Raw genomic sequence first — 21,333 nt, forward strand, 5'->3', positions numbered from 1 at the left:
CGGCAAGGACTGTGCAATAGAGCTGAAAAGGGCGATCGTATAAGGGTCGACCAAGGGCAGGGGCCTGGAGGAGGGCCGTCTTGAGACGGTTAAAGGCCAGTGCGGCTTCCGGGGAAAGGGAAAAAGTATCGGGTTCATTAGTGTAAGGGGTAAGGAGGCGGGAATCCAAAGTAATATTCGGGATCCACTGACGGCAATAATTGACCATGCCCAGCCACTGACGGAGCTGCTTGGCAGTCGTTGGGGGTGGGAAATCGCAGATAGGGCGGATCCGGTCTGGATCTAAGGAACGAGAGGTGGCAGATATCCTAACACCTAGGAACTTAACAGTAGGTTGAGCAATCATAACTTTCGAGGGAGAGACAATGTAACCAAGGGAGGCCAGAAAATTGAGTAAAAGTTGAGTATCGGCCCGACATCTCTCCTCAGTAGGGATTTGGATTTGTTTATTGTCACGTGTACCGAGGTACAGTGAAAAGTATTTTTCTGCAAGCAGCTCAACAGATCATTCAGTACATTGGAAGAAAGGGAATTGAACAGAATTCAAGAAAGGGTTAGCGATCAAGAGATCGTCGACGTACTGAACAAGAGTGGAGCCTTGGGAGAAGGAGAGGGATTGTATTTGGTGTTGGAGACAGCGGGAGAAAAGAGTGGGAGAGTGAATAAAACCTTGAGGCAAACGTGTCCAAGTATACTGTTGGCCATTATAAGTGAATGCAAAAAGATATTGGCATGATTGATCGAGTGATAGAGCGAAAAAGGCATGTTGGAGGACTACAAGGGAGAAGAATAGTGCGTCTGCAGGAACCTGGGCTAGGATATGCGCAGGGTTAGGAACAAGGGTGTGGAGAGGCTGAACAATAGAATTGATAGCACGTAAATCCTGGACGAGGCGGTACTGATCCGGTTTCCCAGGTTTGGGCACCGCTAGGATGGGGGTATTGCACGGAGACTGACAAGGAACCAGGATGCCTTGGTCGAGAAGTTTAGCTATGAGTGCATCGATAGAGCGGCGAGCTTGGGCCTTAATGGGATATTGTCGGATCGAGGGGAGTTGAACATCGGGGAGGAGAGGAATAGTGATAGGCTGGGTAGGGACGAGACCAACATCAAACTTATCCGCAGCCTATACGTGGGGAGATACAGTCGCATCGGTCTGGGCGCGATGGTGTAAAAGAATGGATTGGGATGTAGCTGGTTGTGACATGTATGTAATGGTAAGACCGCCAGGGAGGAGTTGGGGTTCCAGAAGAGAGGGGTCAGACTGGTCCAATGCCTGTCGGACCATTGGCCCTAGATCCTTGGCATGGTGGGGGTAATGGACATGGCGGGTGACGTGCGGGGCGGTGTACCCGTCTTGGCGCCATAGCCAGGTAGGCACTTGTGCCGCATCCGCAGTCCCTTGGGGCCCGCTCACAGAAGCAAAAAGGGTGACTGAGAATTCTTGTTCAAGATGAGGGCTGTAAGAGTCGACCAGGCCCTCGTCAGCTTCGGTCGAATCGTAGGCCAGCGTGACATGGAACAACCGCTCAGGCATCAAATGAAGTGCCCACCATTGCGGGTGCACATGAGTGATTAACTGGCGTGGTATGCTGGGCGAATGGACAGTGATCCCGTTATCCCCACATTCAAGATGTATTCCAAAGGCACAGAGAAGGTCTCGGGCCAGTAGATTACAATCTAGTCCGGTTGTAACAATAAATCGGTGCTGGAGGGTGTAGCCGTGGAAGGAAACGGGCACAGGGAAAGAAATGGGGTAACTAGCTACCTGTCCCTGGAAACCAGATAGTTGTTGGGTTTCTGATGAGAGGGGAAGGTTGAGGTGAGACTGTACGGAAGACATGGTAGCCCCCGTGTCTATGAGAAACGGATAGGAGTGACCATAAATGGTTAAAGAGAAAACAGGCTCAGAGTCAGGGGAGGTTAAACGAGAAGGCAACATCGACAATCAGTATTGTTGGAAGGGGTTATTTTGAGTGAACGGAGTAGTGACTGGAGCAGCCACTGCGGGCGCTCCTCTGCCCCGTCCTCCACCTCCACGACCCCCTCTGCCGCGAGTAGGGTTTGAGTAACAGTTACGAGCGTAATGTCCTGGCTTACCACAACTATAACAGAGCCTTGCATGTTGTGGTGGTTGTGTGGGGGTAGGTGCTGCTTGGGGCGGCATCGGTGGACAATAGGGTGGTGGGGGATGGGAGGGGTGTTGGTAGGGTGTGGCATAAGAATATGGTGGGGGCGGTGCATAGGCCGACGCTGCTCCCGGAGGGGCATACGGAGGGCCATAGAGCGGTGCATGGGGCCCGTTTGGATGGGAGGTGTATCCTTCACCTTGTGGGGTCACCCAACCAGGGGCGCAGAATTGGGGTTCCGTCTGGTGGCCTGTGTTATCAGGCGCCCGAGAGGGTATTGGTACCTCCTGGACGTCTTTTCTAAGGACATACTCAGTCTTAATTTTAGGGGTTGCTTTAGATGGACCCTCAGGTGAGCCGTTTTTCCAGTAGTACCTCACAGCTCGTGCCATTTGGGTGGGACTATTATCGGACCAATCCATATTGTTAGTCTTGATCGCATCCGATAAGGAGGTGGGCAAGCAGCTCAAGAGCATGGCACAATACTGTGGGCTGTTATTGCCAGCACGGTAGTTAGTGTCTCCGGCCTGGTTACGGTACGACTCATTAAAGCGCTCTAAAAAGGTGTCGGCTTCCTCATCCTTGCGGGGTTTGGTCTCAAGTATTTTGGTAATATCTACAGGCTTTTGAAGGGTAGTGTTTAATGCAGCAAAAATTGCATCTTGGCGTTGCCGGTCCGCCTGGTGGAGCACGTTAAGGGACGCTAAAGACACAGGGAGGGTAATAGTAGGATTCTGCTGTTGTAAGACATTGCAGAAGCGAACGTGTTCTTCTGGGCGCAAGACCTGCTGGACCACGGCCCATAAGTCCCGTGCTTCGGCCTCATATACACGAATTGTACATTGGAGTTGGTCAACAAAGGCAGTAGGGGACTCTTTTCGATTTGGTATTCCAGCTTGTATGGACATAATCTCATTGGGTTTCCACGGGACATAAATATTCATGGTACGTTCAGCATTAGGGCCCGCGTTTGCATTAGGGTCATAGGAAGGATTTGGCACCTGGCGCATTGGCATCTGTCGTGGTGGGGGTAAGGGATGGTTGAGGGCTGGTGGAAGAGGAGGAGGGAAATCCTCGTCCTCATCCAGATTTTGGAAAAGACTGTCTAATTGTTCTCCCACTTGTTCCTTTAACTGGACCAATTGCATGAATGGTCCCCCTCCCCCCCTTGTTCTCGACCTTGTACTCATGGCCGGGGGTTTATATGCTGGTTGGGGCGGCGGTGGTGCATAAGGTGGTGGATTCTGACTTGGGAGGGGTATAATAAATTGGATCGGTGCATTAGGGAGGGGTGGTAGAGGTGGTGGCTGTGGAGGCTTCCGACGTCCCCCGCAATTGAACAGATGTTCCTCATCCCCATCGTCCCCGTCCTCCCAACCTTGCTTAGCATTGCTGACCGGCGCCGGGGTAGGAGTAGCATGCTTTCGTTCTTTACATTCCTTTCTTAAGACCTCTACTGTTTTAACAATTCCCCCTTCGGTGAAGCCAATGCCCAATTTCGAGGCATTAGCCTGCCAGCTAGCCAGTGTAGATGCATCTTTCAATGACTGACAGTCAGATAATAAAGATACCTATGTCAGACTCCTATTTATTGACTACAGCTCGGCCTTCAACAGCATCATTCCTACGAAACTCATCTCCAAACTCCGTCGCCTTGGCCTCGGCTCCTCCCTCTGCGACTGGATCCTGAACCCACAGGCCACAATCAGTAAAGATAAGCAACAACACCTCCTCCACGATCATCCTCAACACCGGTGCCCCACAAGGCTGTGTCCTCAGCCCCCTACTATACTCCTTATACACCTATGACGGTGTGGCCAAATTCCCCTCCACCTCGATCTTGCAATTGGCTGATGACAACACCATAGTGGGTCGGATTTCGAACAATGACGAGACAGAGTATAGGAATGAGATAGAGAACCTGGTGAACTGGTGCAACAACAATAATCTCTCCCTCAATGTCAACAAAACGAAGGAGATTATCATCGACTTTAGGAAGCGTGGTGGAGAACATGCCCCTGTCTACATCAATGGGAACGAAGTAGAAAGAGGGTCGAGAGCTTCGGGTTTTTAGGTGTACAGATCACCAACAGCCTGTCCTGGTCTCCCCCCCCCCCCCCCCCCCCATGCCGACACTATAGTTAAGAAAGCCCACCAACGACTCTGCTTTCCACGAAGACAGGAAATTGGGCATGTCAGTTACCACCCTCACCAACTTCTACAGATGCACCTTAGAAAGCATTCTTTCTGGTTGTATCACAGCTTGGTATGGAGCCTGCTCTACCCAAGACCGCAGGAAACTACAAAAGGCCGTGAATGTAGCCCAGTCCATCACACAAACCAGTCTCCCATCCATTGAGTCTGTCTATAATTCCCGCTGCCTCAGAAAGGCAGCGAGCATAATTAAGGACCCCACGCATCCAGGACATACTCTCTTCCACCTCCTTCCGTCAGGAAAAATATTCCAAAGTTTGAGGCCACGTACCAACCGACTCAAGAACAGCTTCTTCCCCACTGCCATCAGACTTTTGAATGGACCTACCTCGTATGAAGTGATCTTTTCTTCACATCTTGCTATAACTGTAACATTATATTCTGCAGTCTCTCTTTCCTTATGTACGGTATGCATTGTTTGTACAGCATGCAAGAAACTATACTTTTCACTGTATACTAATACATGTGACAATAATAAATCAAATATGGACTGGGGCTGGGGATGTGGTGTCGGAGCCCGGGAAGATAAACAAGGCGTTTCGGGATTACGACCAGGGACTTTACAAGGTGGACCTGGAGGGAGAGGAGGGGCATATGGGGCGGTTTCTGGATGAGCTGGAATTTCCCCAGGTGGAGGAAAGAAAGAGGCAGGCGTTGGAGGAGCCCCTGGGGCTGAGGGAGGTGCTGGATAGTATCAGGGCTATGAAGTTGGGGAAGGCCCCAGGGCCGGATGTACCCGGCGGAATTTAATAAGGAATTTGTGACGGACCTGGCGCCACATCTTTTGGGGGTGTTTATGAAGCACTGGAGAAGCGAGAGCTGCCGGAGACGATGATACAGGCAGTAATCACACTAATCTCCAAACAAGGGAAGAATCCGGTGGAATGTGGGTCGTATCGGCCCATATCACTATTGAACACAGATGTGAAAGTCTTGGCTAAGTTGTTGGCGGGATGGAGGGTTGTGTCCCGGGGGTGGTTGCAGAAGATCAAACAGGCTTCGGCTGTTGAATGTGGTGATGAATCCGTCGGGGGGGGGGGGGTCTGGTACCGGAGGTGGTGGTGTCCATGGACGCGGAGAAGGCACTTGATCGGGTGTAGTGGTGATACTTGTTCGACGTTTTAGGAAGGTTTGGGTTTGGGCTGAGCTTTGTGGCCCATGCGGTTGCTGTATGTGGCACCAAGGGCGAGGGTGAAGACACATAATATGAGTTTGCAAAGCTTTGTTTCGGATCCGCTGGAGAGTGTGGGAAGGATTATGGGCCTGCTTGGGAGGTTTAGAGGGTTCTCGGGGTACAAGCGGAATGGTGGGAATAGTGAGGTTTTCCTGGTGAATGAACTGGGACAGCGGGCTAATTTGGGGGGAATGCCATTTACAGTAGCAAGGGACAGTTTTAGGTATTTGTGGATTCAGGTAGCGAGGGAATGGATAGGGCTCCATAAGAGGAATTTAACAAAGCTGGTGAAGAAAGCCAGGGAGGATCTTAAGAGGTGGACTGCACTTAACATTGGTGGGGAGGGTCCAAGTGGTGAAAATTAATATTCTGCCGAGGTTCTTGTTTATCTTTCAGGCTCTCCCGATTTTTACACCAAAGGCCTTTCTTTGGAAATTGGGCACGATCATTTCAGACTTTGTTTGGGCGGGGAAGGTGCCAAGGATGGGGAGGACCCTGCTACACAGGCAGAGGCAGCAGAAGGGGGTTGGCGTTGCCGAACCTGCTTTATTATATTTAATTTAAAATTTTTTTTAGAGCACCCAATTAATTTTTTCCAATTAAGGGGCCAATCCACCTACCCAGCACATCTTTGGGTTGTGTGGGCGAAACCCACGCAAACACGGGGAGAATGTGCAAACTCCCCACGGACAGTGACCCAGAGATGGGATCGAACCTGGGACCTCGGCGCCTTGAGGGAACCTGCTTCATTATTATTGGGTGGACAAATTACGGCTGTAGTGGGAAGGACAAGGAGTAGAGTGGGTCGGGATGGAGGAGGAATCTTGTAAGGGGCCTATTTTGAGGGCTATGGCGACGGCAGCGTTGCCAATGGCTTAGAGTAGATTTTCAAGGAGCTCAGTGGTGCAGTCCACGGTGAAGATATGGAATCAGTTGAGGAGGTATTTTAGGGTGGAAGGGATGACTATGTTAAATCCGCTGTGCGAGAATCATGGGTTTGAACCGGGGGGGGGGGGGGGGGGGGGGGGGGGATGGAGAGTGTATACAGGAGGTGGAGGGAAGTGGGGTTGGTCAAGGTGAGCGATCTGTATTTGGAGGAAGGGTTCGCCAGTCTGGAGGACCTAAGGGTAGAGCTGCCGAGGGGGAGTGAGTTCAGGTATCTGCAGGTTAGGCACTTTGCGAGAAAGGTCTGGAGGGGGTTCCCCAGGCTGCCGGTATACACCCTGCTGGAGCGACTGCTGCTTCCGGATGTGGAAGTGGAGGGAAGAATTGGCGATATATACTGGGGGAGCAGGGAGGCGAGCGGGTGGTGAAGATCAAGGTGAAATGGGAAACAGAGTTGGGAGGAGAGATAAATTGGGGAGCATGGAGTGAGGCACTGCCTCTGGTACCAGAGGTGGTGGTGTCCATTGACGCGGAGAAGGCATTTGATCGGGTGTAGTAGCGGGACCTCCTCTTGTGCAAGGATGAGCCTGATACAGTTTAAGGTGGTGCCCAGGGTACATATGACTGGTGCGAGAATGAGTGGGTTCTTTCAGGGGGTAGCAGATGAATGTGAGGTGTGGGCGGGTGCCAGCGAATCACGTGCACATGTTTTGGGTATGCAAAAAATTGGGAAGGTTCTGGGCGGGAGTGTTCGCAGTTTTAGCCAGGATAGTGGAGGAGGAGGTGGTCCCGGACCCTTTGGTGGTGATATTTGTAGTTTCAGAGAAACCGGAGCTCTTGGAGAGGAGGAAGGCCGATGTCGTGGCCTTCGCCTCTCTGATTGCCCGGTGGCAAATTTTACTGGCGTGGCGGTCGGCATCGCCACCGGGGGTAGTGGCTTGGTTGGGTGACCTGTATGACTTCCTGCGGTTGGAGAAGATAAAGTGAAATAAAAATGAAATGAAAATCACTTATTGTCACAAGTAGCCTTCAAATGAAGTTACTGTGAAAAGCCCCTAGTCACCCTATTCCGGCGCTTGTACGGGAATTGAACCCACGCTGCTGGCCTGCCTTCGTCTGCTTTCAAAGCCAGCGATTTAGCCCTGTGCTAAACCAACCCCTCCCCATAAAATATGAGTTAAGCGGCTCTGTGGGGGGGGGGTTTGAGAAAAGGTGGGGGGATGTTTGTGACCGTGTTTGAGGAGCTGTTCTTCGCAAGGGGGGAAGGTGATAAAGGGAAATAATTTGTACAAACTGTATAATTGATTGCTGGGCAGTATATTTTCCAGGGTGTTTATTTGCTGTAACCTGTTTTAATACACGTTTGTAAATAAATACATTTAAGAATACAGCTAACAAATTGCCCCTTAATTGGAAAAAATGAATTGGATATTCAAAATTTATTTAAAAAAAGTAAGATCATAGCTGAGCTGTTTGTGTTTTAAGTTCCACGTATAAAACTTGATAACCTTTGAATTCCATTGCCTAACAAGAATCTCGGACCAGACCCCAATATTTATTCGGAGACCAGATACGAACCCCAAACAAGTTTTTAAAAATTTGTAAAACTGAGGAAAACATACTTCACCACAGGAGTGATGACTGTGACCAATGGATATATTTTATGTCAAAACAAATTTTAATTTAAACACAGAATCAACTACGTTATCATCAAAGCAATAGCTTTGCAATGAACAGTTGAACATTTTTTAAAGACAAGGAAAGATTTAAACTTGCTATCTATACCTGCTACCAACTCCAATTCAGCAACCCAATACAGTTCAAATACAGGGGGCAGCACGGTAGCATAGTGGCTAGCACAGATGCTTCACAGCTCCAGGGTACCAGGTTCGAATCCCGGCTTGGGTCACTGTCAGTGTGGAGCCTGCACGTTCTCCCCGTGTCTGCGTGGGTTTCCTCTGGATGCTCCGGTTTCCTCCCATAGTCCAAAGATGTGCAAGTTAGGTGGATTGGCCATGATAAATTGCCCTTAGGGTCTAAATTGCCCTTAGTGTTAGGTAGGGTTACTGGGTTATGGGGATAGGGTGGAGGTGTGAGCTTGGGCAGGGTGCTCTTTCCAAGAGCCAGTGTAAACTCAATGGGCCGAATGGCCTCCTTCTGCACTGTAAATTCTATGAAAATGCCACTTATAAATAAACTTAATAATACAGGTTTACTTTCTTAGCTGTAAAGACCTTTGGGGGGAGTTTCTTTCAAGAATAGGTTCAGTATGCTTCTGCTCAACCTAGCAGCAAAACCACTGTTCAACTTAAAATTCATCTGCCTTCTCAGACTCAAATCCGCTGGCAAACTGCAAAAGTATAGACAGACCTGGCTCCTCCCATTGATTACATCAGCTGTACCCCACTAAGATGCCCCATGATCTGCTTAGCTAGGACTAAATATAACCCCTCTCTACTCTCCAGGGAATCTCTAGTAATCATAACAATGTTCCATTAGCCATCTATATGTAAACCAGTAAATGGTTAGAATCAATCATTTACCTAACCTTTTACAACTTCTTAATTACAGCTTTAGCACTGTCCGTGGGGAGTTTGCACATTCTACAGTCTGGATACCTTAACCTGGGTTGTTTAATAATATTACCACAATAAATATACACCTTAACCCAACATTTAACAACGTTACTTCCACAAATACAATGCATAACAATTTCTATATTCACCACAGTATCTACCTCCACCTTAAGAATATTTAATGATCTCATATCCACTGCTTTCCGAGGCAGAGCATTCCAAAGCTGCAGAACCTTCTGAGAAACAAATTATTCTCATGTGTACCTGAAGAGGACAACCTATAATTTTAGAACAGTGCATTCTAGTCCTTGATTCGTTCACTCGAGGAAACGTCCTTTCCACATCTACCTTGTCAATACCATCCAAGATCTTAAACACTCCAGTCAAGTCACCCCTAACTCTTCTAAACTCCAGTGGAAACAAGCCCAGTCTGTCCAATCTTTCCTCAGAGATAACCTTCTCATTCCAGGTATGAACGAAGGACAATGCAGAACAGGAACAGGCCCCTCAGCCCTCCAAGCTTGTACCAGTCATGATACCACCCTTGGCCAAAACCCTCAGCACTACCTCGTGCCGTATCCCTCTATACACATCCTATCCATTTGTTGAGATGCCTTTTGAATACCATTACTATATTTTCTTCCACAACCTCCCCTGGCAGCGCGGTCCAGGCACTCACCACCCTCTGTGCAACAACTCTGCCTTGCACATCTCCTCTAAACTTTGCCCCACGGACCTTAAACCTATGACCCCCTAGTGACTGACCGCTCCACCCTGGGAAAGGGTGCCTGCTCATCCACTCTATCCATGTATTTCATAATCTTGTAGACCTCCATCAGGTCGCCCCTCAACTCCTATTGAAAACAACCTGAGTCTATTCAGCCTCACCGCATACCTAACACCCCCCAGGCCAGGCAACATCCTGGTAAACCTCCTCTGCATCCTCTCCAAAGCCTCCACATCCTTCCGGTAGTGTGGCGACCAGAATTGTGTGTAATATTCCAAGTACGGCCATACCAAGGTTCTATACAACTGGCATGACTTGCCACTTTTTATACTTGATGCCCCATCCAATGAAGGCAAGCATTCCGTATGCTTTCTTGACTAACCTGTCCACTTGTGTTGCCACTTTCAAAGATCTGTGGACCTGTATGCCCAGATCTCTCTGACTTTCTATATTTCTAAGAGTTTCGCCATTTACTATATATTTCCCCTCTGTGTTAGACCTACCAAAATGCATTACCTCACATTTGTCCAGATTAAACTCAATTTGCCATTTCTCTGCCTAAGTCTCCAACCTATCTCTATCCTGCTGTATCCCCTGACAATCCTCAACACTATCTGCCACTCCATCAACCTTGGGGTCATCCGCAAACTTACGAATCAAACCAGCTCCATTTTCCTCCAACTCGTTTATGTATATTACAGACAACAGAGGCCCCAGCACAGATCATTGGGGACCACTACTAGTCACAACCTTCCATTCAGAAAAACACCCTTCCACTGTTACCCTCTGCCTTCTGTGACTGAGCCAGTTCTGAATCCAATTTGCCACCTCATCTCTGATCCCGTGTGGCTCCACCTTTTGTAACAGTCTGCCGTGAGACACCTTGTCAAAGGCTTTACTGAAGTCCATGTCAACAACAGTTAATCGAGTAAGCCTCCTCTAAATTGCCACTGATGCATTTACATCCTCCCTTAAATAAGGAGACCAAAACTGCACATAGTATTCTCCTTCTTTCCCTGTCCCCTTCTCCCTCTTTCTTTTAGACTCGTTCTTTCTTTATGGTCGTAGGATGTAGATGTTGCTGTCTGAGCCAGCATTTAATACCCACCCTCCATTGTCCTTGAACTGAATGGCTTGCTGGGCTATGTAAGTGGCAATCACATTGCTGTGGGTCTGGAGTCACATGTAGGCCAGGTAAGGATGGAAGATTTCGTTGGTGAACCCAGATGGGTTTTAAAAAAATAACGACTGACAATAGTTTCATGGGCATGATTAGACTTTTGATTTAAGATTTTTATGCAATTCAAATTTCGCCATGGTTTTTCCAAGGGTCAGTGTAGAATCGATGGACTAAATGGCAGCCTTCTGCACTGTCGGGATTCTGTGATACCATTTAAACAAGTGGGGTTTGGATGCTCCGAGGTGGTGAAAGACTATAGAAATGAGAGTCTTCCTTTCATTCTCCCTAGATAACCTGCTGGTACAAAGTGTACACCTTTTCTTCATCACTGCTGCTGAATTTCAGTGTTTCGCACTTGAAAGGAATAATTTTTTTATTTTATGTTAATCAGCTGGAAGAAAAGAAGTGGTTGCTGCGATTGGTTTATCCGTTTTACTGGATCCGGAAAACAAAGCTGATCTCCGAAACAGTGAAATTCTGTGGACATTCACTGGCAGCGATGGGAACCTGGTTACTATTTTGGATTACGTACCAAATCACCCAATAGAAGAACCAAATAAACACTTTAAATCTCGTTTACATTTCAATCCATTTCACGGGTCACTGCGATTAAACAGCTTAAAACTCAGTGACCAAGGAGTTTATACCATCAATGTAGAGGATAAATTGTTGAGGAGAATAGATTTGAAACTTATTGGTAAGTGATTTCAATTCTTTATCATTTTGACAATGATGGCCATTTCATCTCATGAATTGTTTTTGACTTGAGAACTCTGTCACGGAATAGAAATAGGCCATTCGGCCCCTCAAACCTATTCTGCCAAGGGAGTAATTCCAGAGCGTGGGGCATTAGTGGCTGAAAGCATTGGTGGCAATGGTGGAATTTTTAAAAGACCAGAGTGGGAGGAACGGAGATTTTGGTGGGGTGTTTGAAGAGTTAGAGGAATTTACAGAGATACGTAAGAGTAAAAAATATATATTTTTTGCATGAGGCAATAATTTTAATTTTCAGACATTGATGTGCAGGAGACAGTGCAGGCCGATGAGTAGAGGGGTGATGGGTGACTGCTGGCTGGGACATGGTGCAGCGTAGGAAACGGGCAGCAGCTAATGCAGACTAGTGAGGACAGGGGTGACGGGGGACTGGAACGGTACAGAATGTGAAACAGGCAGCAGAGTTTCAGATGAGTTGAAGGATGGGGGATGGGAGGCAGCACATTGAGCATTGGAATAGTGGAGTCGGGGGGGGGGGGGTGAGAATGGCTCAGAATGTCAGCAACAGCTGGGCTGAAGTAGGGGCAGAGTCGGGTGATGTTGGAGTTAGACGGCCTTTGTGATTGGATGAAGCCTTTGGAAGGTCATCACAGCGTTGATGTTATATTGAGCTACCCGTGAGGGACAGAGTTCTTGTTAGTTAGCCACACCAACATAATGTGAAGCAATGCTATCCTCGAACTCAGAGCTGCTAATCTGACCATTCTCCCTCCCTCTCCCACAGAACCACTGTCGGAGCCTTTGATCAATTATACCTATGTGGGGACCACCATTATACTGGCCTGTCAAGTATCTGCGGGGAAAGCGACTTCCATTGTGTGGAGGAAAGGTGTTGAAGTGATAAAAAATGGTCAACGTTATCAGTTAGTGCAAAACAACAGCAAGTTGATTATTTCTGAACCCAGCAAATCAGACTACGGGATATACACTTGCATTGTGGAAAACCGGGTTAGCAAGAATAACCAATCATACACTCTTGCAATTTCCAGTGAGTCATACCCATCAATAAATTCCATTCATTAATTACAATCTACATTCCATTGATGTGCTTGCACTCAGTCTCTATAAAGATGTTACTATGGGATGACATTATATATTTTCAAGGAGTAGAAGTAGACTGGTCATGTGTAATTTCCTGATGCACCTTCCCGGCACTCAGTGAGAGCAGTCAGATTGTCCAGTATGGGTAATTAAACTTTGCAGTCTGACATACTCATGGTGTCACTGAAAGCAAGCGTGCAGGTACAGCAAGCAGTTAGGTAGCACAGTGGTCAGCAACGTTGCTTCACAGCTCCAGGGTTCACAGGTTCGATTCCAGGCTTGGGTCACTCTGTGCAGAGTCTGCACGTTCTCCCCGCTTCTGCGTGGGTTTCCTCCGGGTACTCCGGTTTCCTCCCACAAGTCCCGACAGACGGGCCGTTAGGTGAATTGGATATTCTGAATTCTCCCTCTGTGTGCCTGAACAGGTGGTGGAATGTGGCAACTAGGGGTTTTTCACAGTAACTTCATTGCAGTGTTAATGTAAGCCTACTTGTGACACCAATAAAGATTATTATTAAAGATTATTATAATAAATGGAATGTAGGCCTTCATGGCAAGAGGCCTTGAGTACAGGAGGAAGAATGTGTGCAGTTTTAGACTCCTTATTTAAAAAAGGATATTCTTGCCATAGATGGAGTGGAACGAAGGTTCACCAGACTGATTCCTGGGATGGGCGGATTTATCATATGAGGAGAGATTGGGTCGACTGGGCCTGGATTCACTGGAATTTAGACGAATGAGAGGAGATCTAATTAAAACGTATAACATTCTGACAGGGCTGAACAGACTGGATCAGGGATGCTATTTCCTTTGGCTGGAGGGTCCAGAGCAAGGGGTCACAGTCTCAGGATACAAGGTAGGCCATTTAGCACTGAGATGAGGAGAAATATCTTCACTCGGGGTGGTGAACCTCTGGAAAGCTGTGGAGGCCAAATCACTGAACATGTTTAAGAAGGAAATAGGTGGATTTCTGGGCTCGGAAGATATCAAGGGGTACAGGGAGAGCCCTGGCGTATGGTATTGAGATAGAGGATCAGCCATGATCATGTTGAATGGTGGAGCAGGCTCGAAGGTCCAAATGGCTTACTATTTGCTGTTTCCATGTCATGGTACACTGTTGGGGAAGAGTAGAGAATATTTTCCACTCTACCTAAGTCCTTGGAAGTGAGCATGCTTGGTGGGAAGTGTTCTATTTCTAACATGCAAGATCTTGATAACCACGCTTTTGAGGCAAAGAAGACTCTTTTTGCAATGTGTTAACAGATATCAAAGTGGCATGCATTTGAAATAAACTTTTTATTGCAGGCATTGTATCGCTGCATTATTACACAAAGATATTCTCCTTCTCTGCACTGATCGCTGCTGTTGCTGCCATGATTTGTAAAATCATTTTGTTCCTGGCTGAGGTCAGAACAACAAGTAAGAAAAAAGTTTTGTTTTTGTGCAAATTTAGTGCTGAAAGTTTTATAACATTAAAGTTCAGTAACAGAGACTCGGTGAAACATTTCAATGTGACACCCATATCCTTTTCAAGTCTGGTTCTTTGTATGGTGTGATTAATTTGAAAATGTGAGAATATTTGTTGCTCAAGTGATGTTGATATGAATCTGCTTATTGTTCCAGGTCTTCCGGTTCTTCAATATATTCTACAAGTTTTGCAGTTTCTCTTTCTTATCGGTGCGTTTGTGTTTTGGATGCGGGTTGAAGGTACTGTATGTGTCTGTTTCTTTGTTCCCAGTTGGTACTTGAATTTCTACAGTACAAGACTTCTGACATATTAAATTACCAGTTTGATCCATCAGTTGGTGGAAAACTTGGATGAGTTCTGATCTGAATTCTCAAACTGTGAATTTAAGTTCAATATATTTGTCAATTTGAGTGCTGGCACCAACAAAAAAAACCCCACATGTTGTGCAGCACGGTAGCATTGTGGATAGCACAATTGCTTCACAGCTCCAGGGTCCCAGGTTTGATTCCAGCTTGGGTCGCTGTCTGTGTGGAGTCTGCACATCCTCCCCGTGTGTGCGTGGGTTTCCTCCGGGTGCTCCGGTTTCCCCCCGCAGTCCAAAGATGTGCAGGTTAGGTGGATTGGCCATGATAAATTGCCCTTAGTGTCCAAAATTGCCCTTAGTGTTGGGTGGGGTTACTGGGTTATGGGGATAAGGTGGAGGTATTGACCCTTGGGTAGGGTGCTCTTTCCAAGAGCCGGTGCAGACTCGATGGGCCGAATGGCCTCCTTCTCCACTGCAAATTCTATGATGATAAACGAACCAGTTCGCTAAAGTTGGGAATTTGTTCAGAGCTGCTCCCGTTGATTCTTAAAATGTCATCACACTTACAAAGATGTTGGAATCAACGGGAATGAACATTGCCCATCTGCCCTCAGACTTCTAACAACAGCAGTCCCTGCAAAATGTACATATCATTGATTGGTCTGGCTGCATCAAGTCTCTCTGGATCATTTCCACCCCCAAGCAATATCACACCATTCTTGATATTTCGGAACCACCTTAGTAATTGTGCACACTTTGACAGCATGGTCATGTGCTCTTTTCTGCCCCCCTCATTAAATGATGTCTGCAGCTTCTTGTAATCCGACCGCATCTCTGTTCAAGCTCAGGCTGAATAACTTGGGTTTCCAGGATGTTACATCTGTTTTTTTTTTTAAATTTAGATTACCCAATTATTTTTTCCAATTAAGGGGCAATTTAGCGTGGCCAATCCACCTACTCTGCACATTTTTGGGTTGTGGGGGCGAAACCCACGCAGACACGGGGAGAATGTGCAAACTCCACACGGACAGTGACCCAGAGCCGGGATCGAACCTGGCACCTCAGCGCTGTGAGGCGGTTGTGCTAACCACTAGGCCACCGTGCTGCCCTTTGTTACATCTGTTAAATGTGGCAAAGCCATGGTAGCCCCATCTCATTGGCTCTTCATGACACCCAGAGTTTGCAAACTTAGTCCGTATTCATGTGCAGCATACAGCGGTCCATCAATTTTGACTACCTCTTCTCTCTCTCTTTGGGCAGCACGGTAGCACAAGTGGATAGCACTGTGGCTTCACAGTGCCAGGGTCCCAGGTTTGATTTCCCCACTAGGTCACTGTCTGTGCGGAGTTTGCACGTTCTCCCCGTGTCTGCGTGGGTTTCCTCCGGGTGCTCCGGTTTCCTCCCACAGTCTAAAGATATGCAGGTTAGGTGGATTGGCCATGATAAATTGCTCTCAGTGACCAAAAAAGGTTGGGAGGGGTTATTGAGTTACGGGGATGGGATGGAAGTGAGGGCTTAAATGGGTCGTTGTGAGAATGTGAAGCAAGGGTTAATAGCTAGAACAAGCCAGAATTAATGGGACACATTAGTGGAAAGTTACAAATAAGGGAGTTGTTATTGAATTCGTGAGCTGACTCATGACTGTAAGCTGAATAGCCTTGAGAAACAAGGAAGATGGCTGGATGACGGAATATGAAATGTGGGAGCCGCTGCTACTGTGGCTAAACACCTGCTGTTTTTGCTAAAACTACTACATACTCATGTGCCAATAGATAACCTCAAAGTCTGTAAAATCATGTATCGAAATTATGGCAATAACAAGTTAATCATGTATTGGATCTATGGTAAAAACAAGCTATGCTTTGTAGTGGGGGCAAGCTCAAGTGAATGCAAGGGACAGCCCTCTTAAAAAAACATATAAAGAAAGGATGTTTTGAGCAATACTTTAGCACACTCAGAGGTGGACCGTTGGAATACCTAGAGGGCTGCCCCGATCGCAATAAAGAATATTCTAAAGTACGAACGTGTTCGAGACCGTTTCTTCCGAACTGAGAGACAAGTGAATTAGAGACGGATTCACAGTTGCAGACTCGATGGGCCAAATGGCCTCTTTCTGCACTGCATGTTCTATGTTCTCTCAGCAATTTGCTGAGGTCTTCAACGCTGGTCCCATGTTCAGGTATTCGTGTAACTGTGTTCCTCATTCCAACTGTGGGATGGATTAGCCCCATTTTACAGATAATCGGTACAAACTTTATTCTTCAAGATTCTTTTAACCTGTGTTATGGGCCAGGGTTTAGAGAATCCCAAAGTGTATCATGGAGTTCACCTGACCCACAACTTTTAATAGATTGTGGTATGGGAACCACACAGCCCACTCTACAGGTGTGGTAGGGCAGAAATGGAAAAGTATTTTGTCAAGCAAAACAATGTTTATTCGATGAACTCAAGTTAAGCTTTTTAGAACATACAGTGAAACATCTTAGCAACCATCAATTCAAATACAACCCCCAAAGAATACAACACTAAGTAATCCTTTAAGCTTTCCTTTTAACATCCATAAGACTTAAAACACCTTTTACCAGAAGCACATCCGGTTAAAGTCAGTACTGTTATTAGTTTTAAATCACCAGGATCGATTTACAATTAGGGCAGCACGGTAGCATGGTGGTTAGCATAAATGCTTCACAGCTCCAGGGTCCCAGGTTCGGTTCCCGGCTGGGTCACTGTCTGTGCGGAGTCTGCACGTCCTCCCTGTGTGTGCGTGGGTTTCCTCCGGGTGCTCCGGTTTCCTCCCACAGTCCAAAGATGTGCGGGTTAGGTGGATTGGCCATGCTAAATTGCCCATAGTGTCCTAAAAAGTAAGGTTAAGGGGGTTGTTGGGTTACGGGTATAGGGTGGATATGTGGGTTTGAGTAGGGTGATCATTGCTCGGCACAACATCGAGGGCCGAAGGGCCTGTTCTGTGCTGTACTGTTCTATAACAATCTTTTCTTTTAAACTTTAGAGTACCCAATTATTTTGTCCAATTAAGGGGCAATTTAGCGTGGTCAATCCACTTATCCTGCACATCTTTGGGTTGTGGGGGTGAAACCCACGCAGGCACGGGGAGAATGTGCAAACTCCTCACGGACAGTGACCCAGAGCCGGGATTCGAACCCGGGTGCTCAGCGTTGTAGGCAGCAATGCTAACCACTGCGCCACCGTGCTGCCCTCGATTTACAATCTTTAGATTACAGAGAGAGAGAGAGACTCTAATACACCTTCTGGCTGTGACTGCAGCTATCCAGCTCTGAAAATGAAACTAAAACACACCCTGCAGCAAACAGCCTAAATCGAAAGTAAAAAGTTGACAGACAGCCCAGCTCCATCCACTCTCTGTCATCACTGCAGTATTAAACACCCATTTCTTAAAGGTACTCTCACTACAGATACTTATATACACACTCATTGATGAACACCCATTTCTTAAAGGTACTCTCACATGACACCTGGTCAAAAACACGTCCATAAATCACCAACTAATCGAGGGAGCTTTGCCTTTAACAATGCCTACTGTTTACTTGGCTTTCTTTCCTCTGATCTGAGGGTCCAGTCGGCTAGTATAAGGTCTCACGCATTGCAAGCCCCGAGAATGAGAGAATAGAAACAGTTGCTTGTCTCTGGATTCGTAATCCAGAAGGTGCGACGAATGACATGAAGACATGAGTTTGAATCCCAATATGACAGCTAGAATTTAAATTCAGTAAATTAAGAATTTAAAAAAACTTGGCTCAATAATGGTGGCAATGAAACTGTCAAATTGTTACAAAAAGCTGGTTCACTAATGTCCTTCATAGAACGTAGAACAGTACAGCACAGAACAGGCCCTTCGGCCCTCAGTTAATGAAGGACACACTCTTTGACCAGTCTGCTTTAGACGTGACTTCAGACCCAAACAATGTTGTTTAAATTCCCTTCTAAAACTACCTAGCAAGCCATTCAATTGTCAAGAAGGTGACACACCACAATAATCTCATGGGAAATTAAGGCTAGAACATCAAAATGTTACAGTGCCGCAAGAGGCCACTTAGCCTAATGTGTCTGCACCGGAGAGAAAAGGGGGAAAAATAAACTCGCTGCTCACTTTAATCCAATTTTCCAGCAGCTGGTCCATAGCCTTGCAGGTTCCAGCACCTCAGATGCAGATCCAGGTACCTTTGAAATGAGTTGAGGGTTTCAGCCTCAACCAACACATTAAGCAGTGAATTCCAGGTGCCCATCACCCTCTGGGTGAAAACGTTTTCCCTCCTGAGCTCTCCACTAATCACCTGTGTGGCATCAATGTTGCCCATCGCTTGTCAACCCAAGACTAGATGTTATCCAGGTTCAGTCACAGCTGTTTTATATTGCATGTTTAACACAGCAAGATGCCGGTGGCAAGGTAGCACAGTGGTTAGCACTGTTGCTTCAGAACGCCAGAGTCCCAGGTCCGATTCCCGGCTTGGGTCACTGTCTGTGCGGAGTCTGCACGTTCTCCCCGTGTCTGCGTGGGTTTCCTCCGGGTGCTCCACAAGTCCCGAAAGACGTGCTTGTTAGATAATTTGGACATTCTGAATTCTCCCTCTGTGGACCCGAACAGGCGCTGGAGTGTGGCGACTAGGGGCTTTTCACAGTAACTTCATTTATCATAGAATTTACAGTGCAGAAGAAAGCCATTCGGCCCATCGAGTCTGCACTGGCTCTTGGAAAGAGCACCCTACCCAAGGTAAACACCTCCGCCCTATCCCCATAACCCAGTAACCCCACCCAACACTAAGGGCAATTTGGACACTAAGGGCAATTTATCATGGCCAATCCACCTAACCTGCACATCTTTGGACTGTGGGAGGAAACCGGAGCACCCGGAGGAAACCCACGCACACACGGGGAGGATGTGCAGACTCCGCACAGACAGTGACCCAAGCCGGAATTGAACTTGGGACCCTGGAGCTGTGAAGTGATTGTGCTATCCACAATGCTACCATGCTGCCTCATGTGACAATACTTGTGACAATAAAGATGATGATTAGAAAAAAAACAGAGCAAGATGCCCCAAGGCACTTCATCAGATTTTCAAACAGAATCTGACACCAAAGTACCTCAGGAAAGTTGGGACAGGTGACTGAAAGCCAGTTCAAAGAGAGATGTTCCCACAAGCATCTTGAAGGAGGGAGAGAAGAGCAGAGTTTGAGTTAGGGATTCCAGAATCTAGCGCCGAGGCAACGGAAGCTGTGGTTACCATTGTTGGAGGGATTAAATCAGGGATGCCTAAAAGACCAGGATTGGAGGAGCACTGAGACCTTGGAGGTTTATAGGGCTGGAGTAATTAACATTGATGGGGGAGGGGAGCTATGATATCTGCACGCTCCATGTCTTACAGTTACAGTCAGTAGGCCAGCACAGTGGCATAGTGGTTAGCACTGCTGCCTCACGGCGCCGAGGTTCCAGGTTCGATCCCGGCTCTGGGTCACTGTCCGTGTGGAGTTTGCACATTCTCCCCGTGTCTGCGCGGGTTTTGATCCCACAACCCAAAGATGTGCAGGCTGGGCGGATTGGCCACGTTAAAATTGCCCCTTAATTGGAAAAAATTAATTGGGTCCACTAAATTTATTAAAAAAAAAGAAATGTTTGAGGAAAATAACCAATTGCTTGTCCCTTAACATGTGCAGTAGTTTTAAATAAGGTTTTTCAGCACCTTTTGTGAGATTATCCACTGCTGTTTCGTACTCCAGCAGCAATCAGCCACTTTTAATCCCTTGAGTTTGCCTGACTGTGTAAAATTACATGGGGTATAACATGAATGGGGAAAACAGTTGGGAATTAGAAGGCAATGCTGCCATCTATTGGCTGAATGCATGTATGACGCTATCAGTCATGGAGACTTCTGAGATGCGCACAAAATGTCCTCCATGAAACAAATCACAAGTCCGTTTCAGATATTCTGTCAATGCAGGAGTGTGCCGATACCGGCCAATGACAGTATGGGAACAGTTCACGCAGTTCAGAATAATCTTGCTCAGCTTCCTTGTCGATAAAGAAGAGGGCCAGGTCATCCTTGACCAGTCAACAGTAATAGTAATTAAAATAATAATCTTTATTGCCACAAGTAGGCTTGCATTAACACTGCAATGAAGTTACTGTGAAAAGCCCCTTGTCGCCACATTCCCCCGCCTGTTTGGGTACACCGAGGGAGAATTCAGAATATCCAAATTACACATGTTTTCTGTGTCAATCTGTGTGTTGTCATTAGCTGAGTTATAGCACTTGTACTGTGCATTACCACTTCTTGGGCACTGTTAGCTCTGTGTGGTCTGGAATTGGGAACAGCGCCGGCCCTAGGGTTGCTGGCGCCCCGGGCAAGCTGAACTTCGGCGCCCTTGGGGGGGCGGGGCCGAGGGGGAGGGGGAGGGGGAGGGCCGAGGGGGGGGCGGACCCGAGGGGGGGGCGGGGGGGGGGCGGACCCGAGGGGGGGGGCGGGGGGGGAGCGGACCCGAGGGGGGAGCGGACCCGAGGGGGGGGCGGACCCGAGGGGGGGGGCGGGGGGGGAGCGGACCCGAGAGGGGGGCGGACCCGAGGGGGGGGCGGGGGCCGCGGGGGGGGGGGCGGACCCGATGGGGGGGCGGGGTGGGCGGGGCCGAGGGGGGCGGATCCGAGGGGGGGGGCGGACCCGCGGGGGGGGGGGGGGCGGGGCCGAGGGGGCGGCGGGGGGGGCGGACCCGAGGGGGGGCGGACCCGGCGGGGGGGCGGACCCTCTGACACCAAACAGCCAGAGAATCATTTTCACATCAACTATTTAATGCATCGACTGTAAATACCGTTCAAACATTTGTCCCTAACACG

General features: G+C 47.8%; 1 protein-coding gene across 2 annotated transcripts in view; it reads left to right on the forward strand.

The window, feature by feature from the left end:
- Positions 1–21,333, forward strand: part of LOC119975689 — a 45,144-nt gene that overhangs the window by 6,306 nt on the left and 17,505 nt on the right. Inside the window, exons 2-5 of one of the 2 annotated variants that reach the window (XM_038815479.1) lie at positions 11,277–11,582; positions 12,384–12,647; positions 14,006–14,119; positions 14,324–14,407. In XM_038815479.1, the coding sequence (XP_038671407.1) occupies positions 11,277–11,582; positions 12,384–12,647; positions 14,006–14,119; positions 14,324–14,407 (768 nt within the window). The remainder of the gene's footprint in view (positions 1–11,276; positions 11,583–12,383; positions 12,648–14,005; positions 14,120–14,323; positions 14,408–21,333) is intronic. The other variant, XM_038815480.1, reaches the window with a different exon arrangement.

This window comes from Scyliorhinus canicula, chromosome 13 (assembly GCF_902713615.1).
Source record: "Scyliorhinus canicula chromosome 13, sScyCan1.1, whole genome shotgun sequence".
Classification (NCBI taxonomy): Eukaryota; Metazoa; Chordata; class Chondrichthyes; order Carcharhiniformes; family Scyliorhinidae; genus Scyliorhinus; species Scyliorhinus canicula.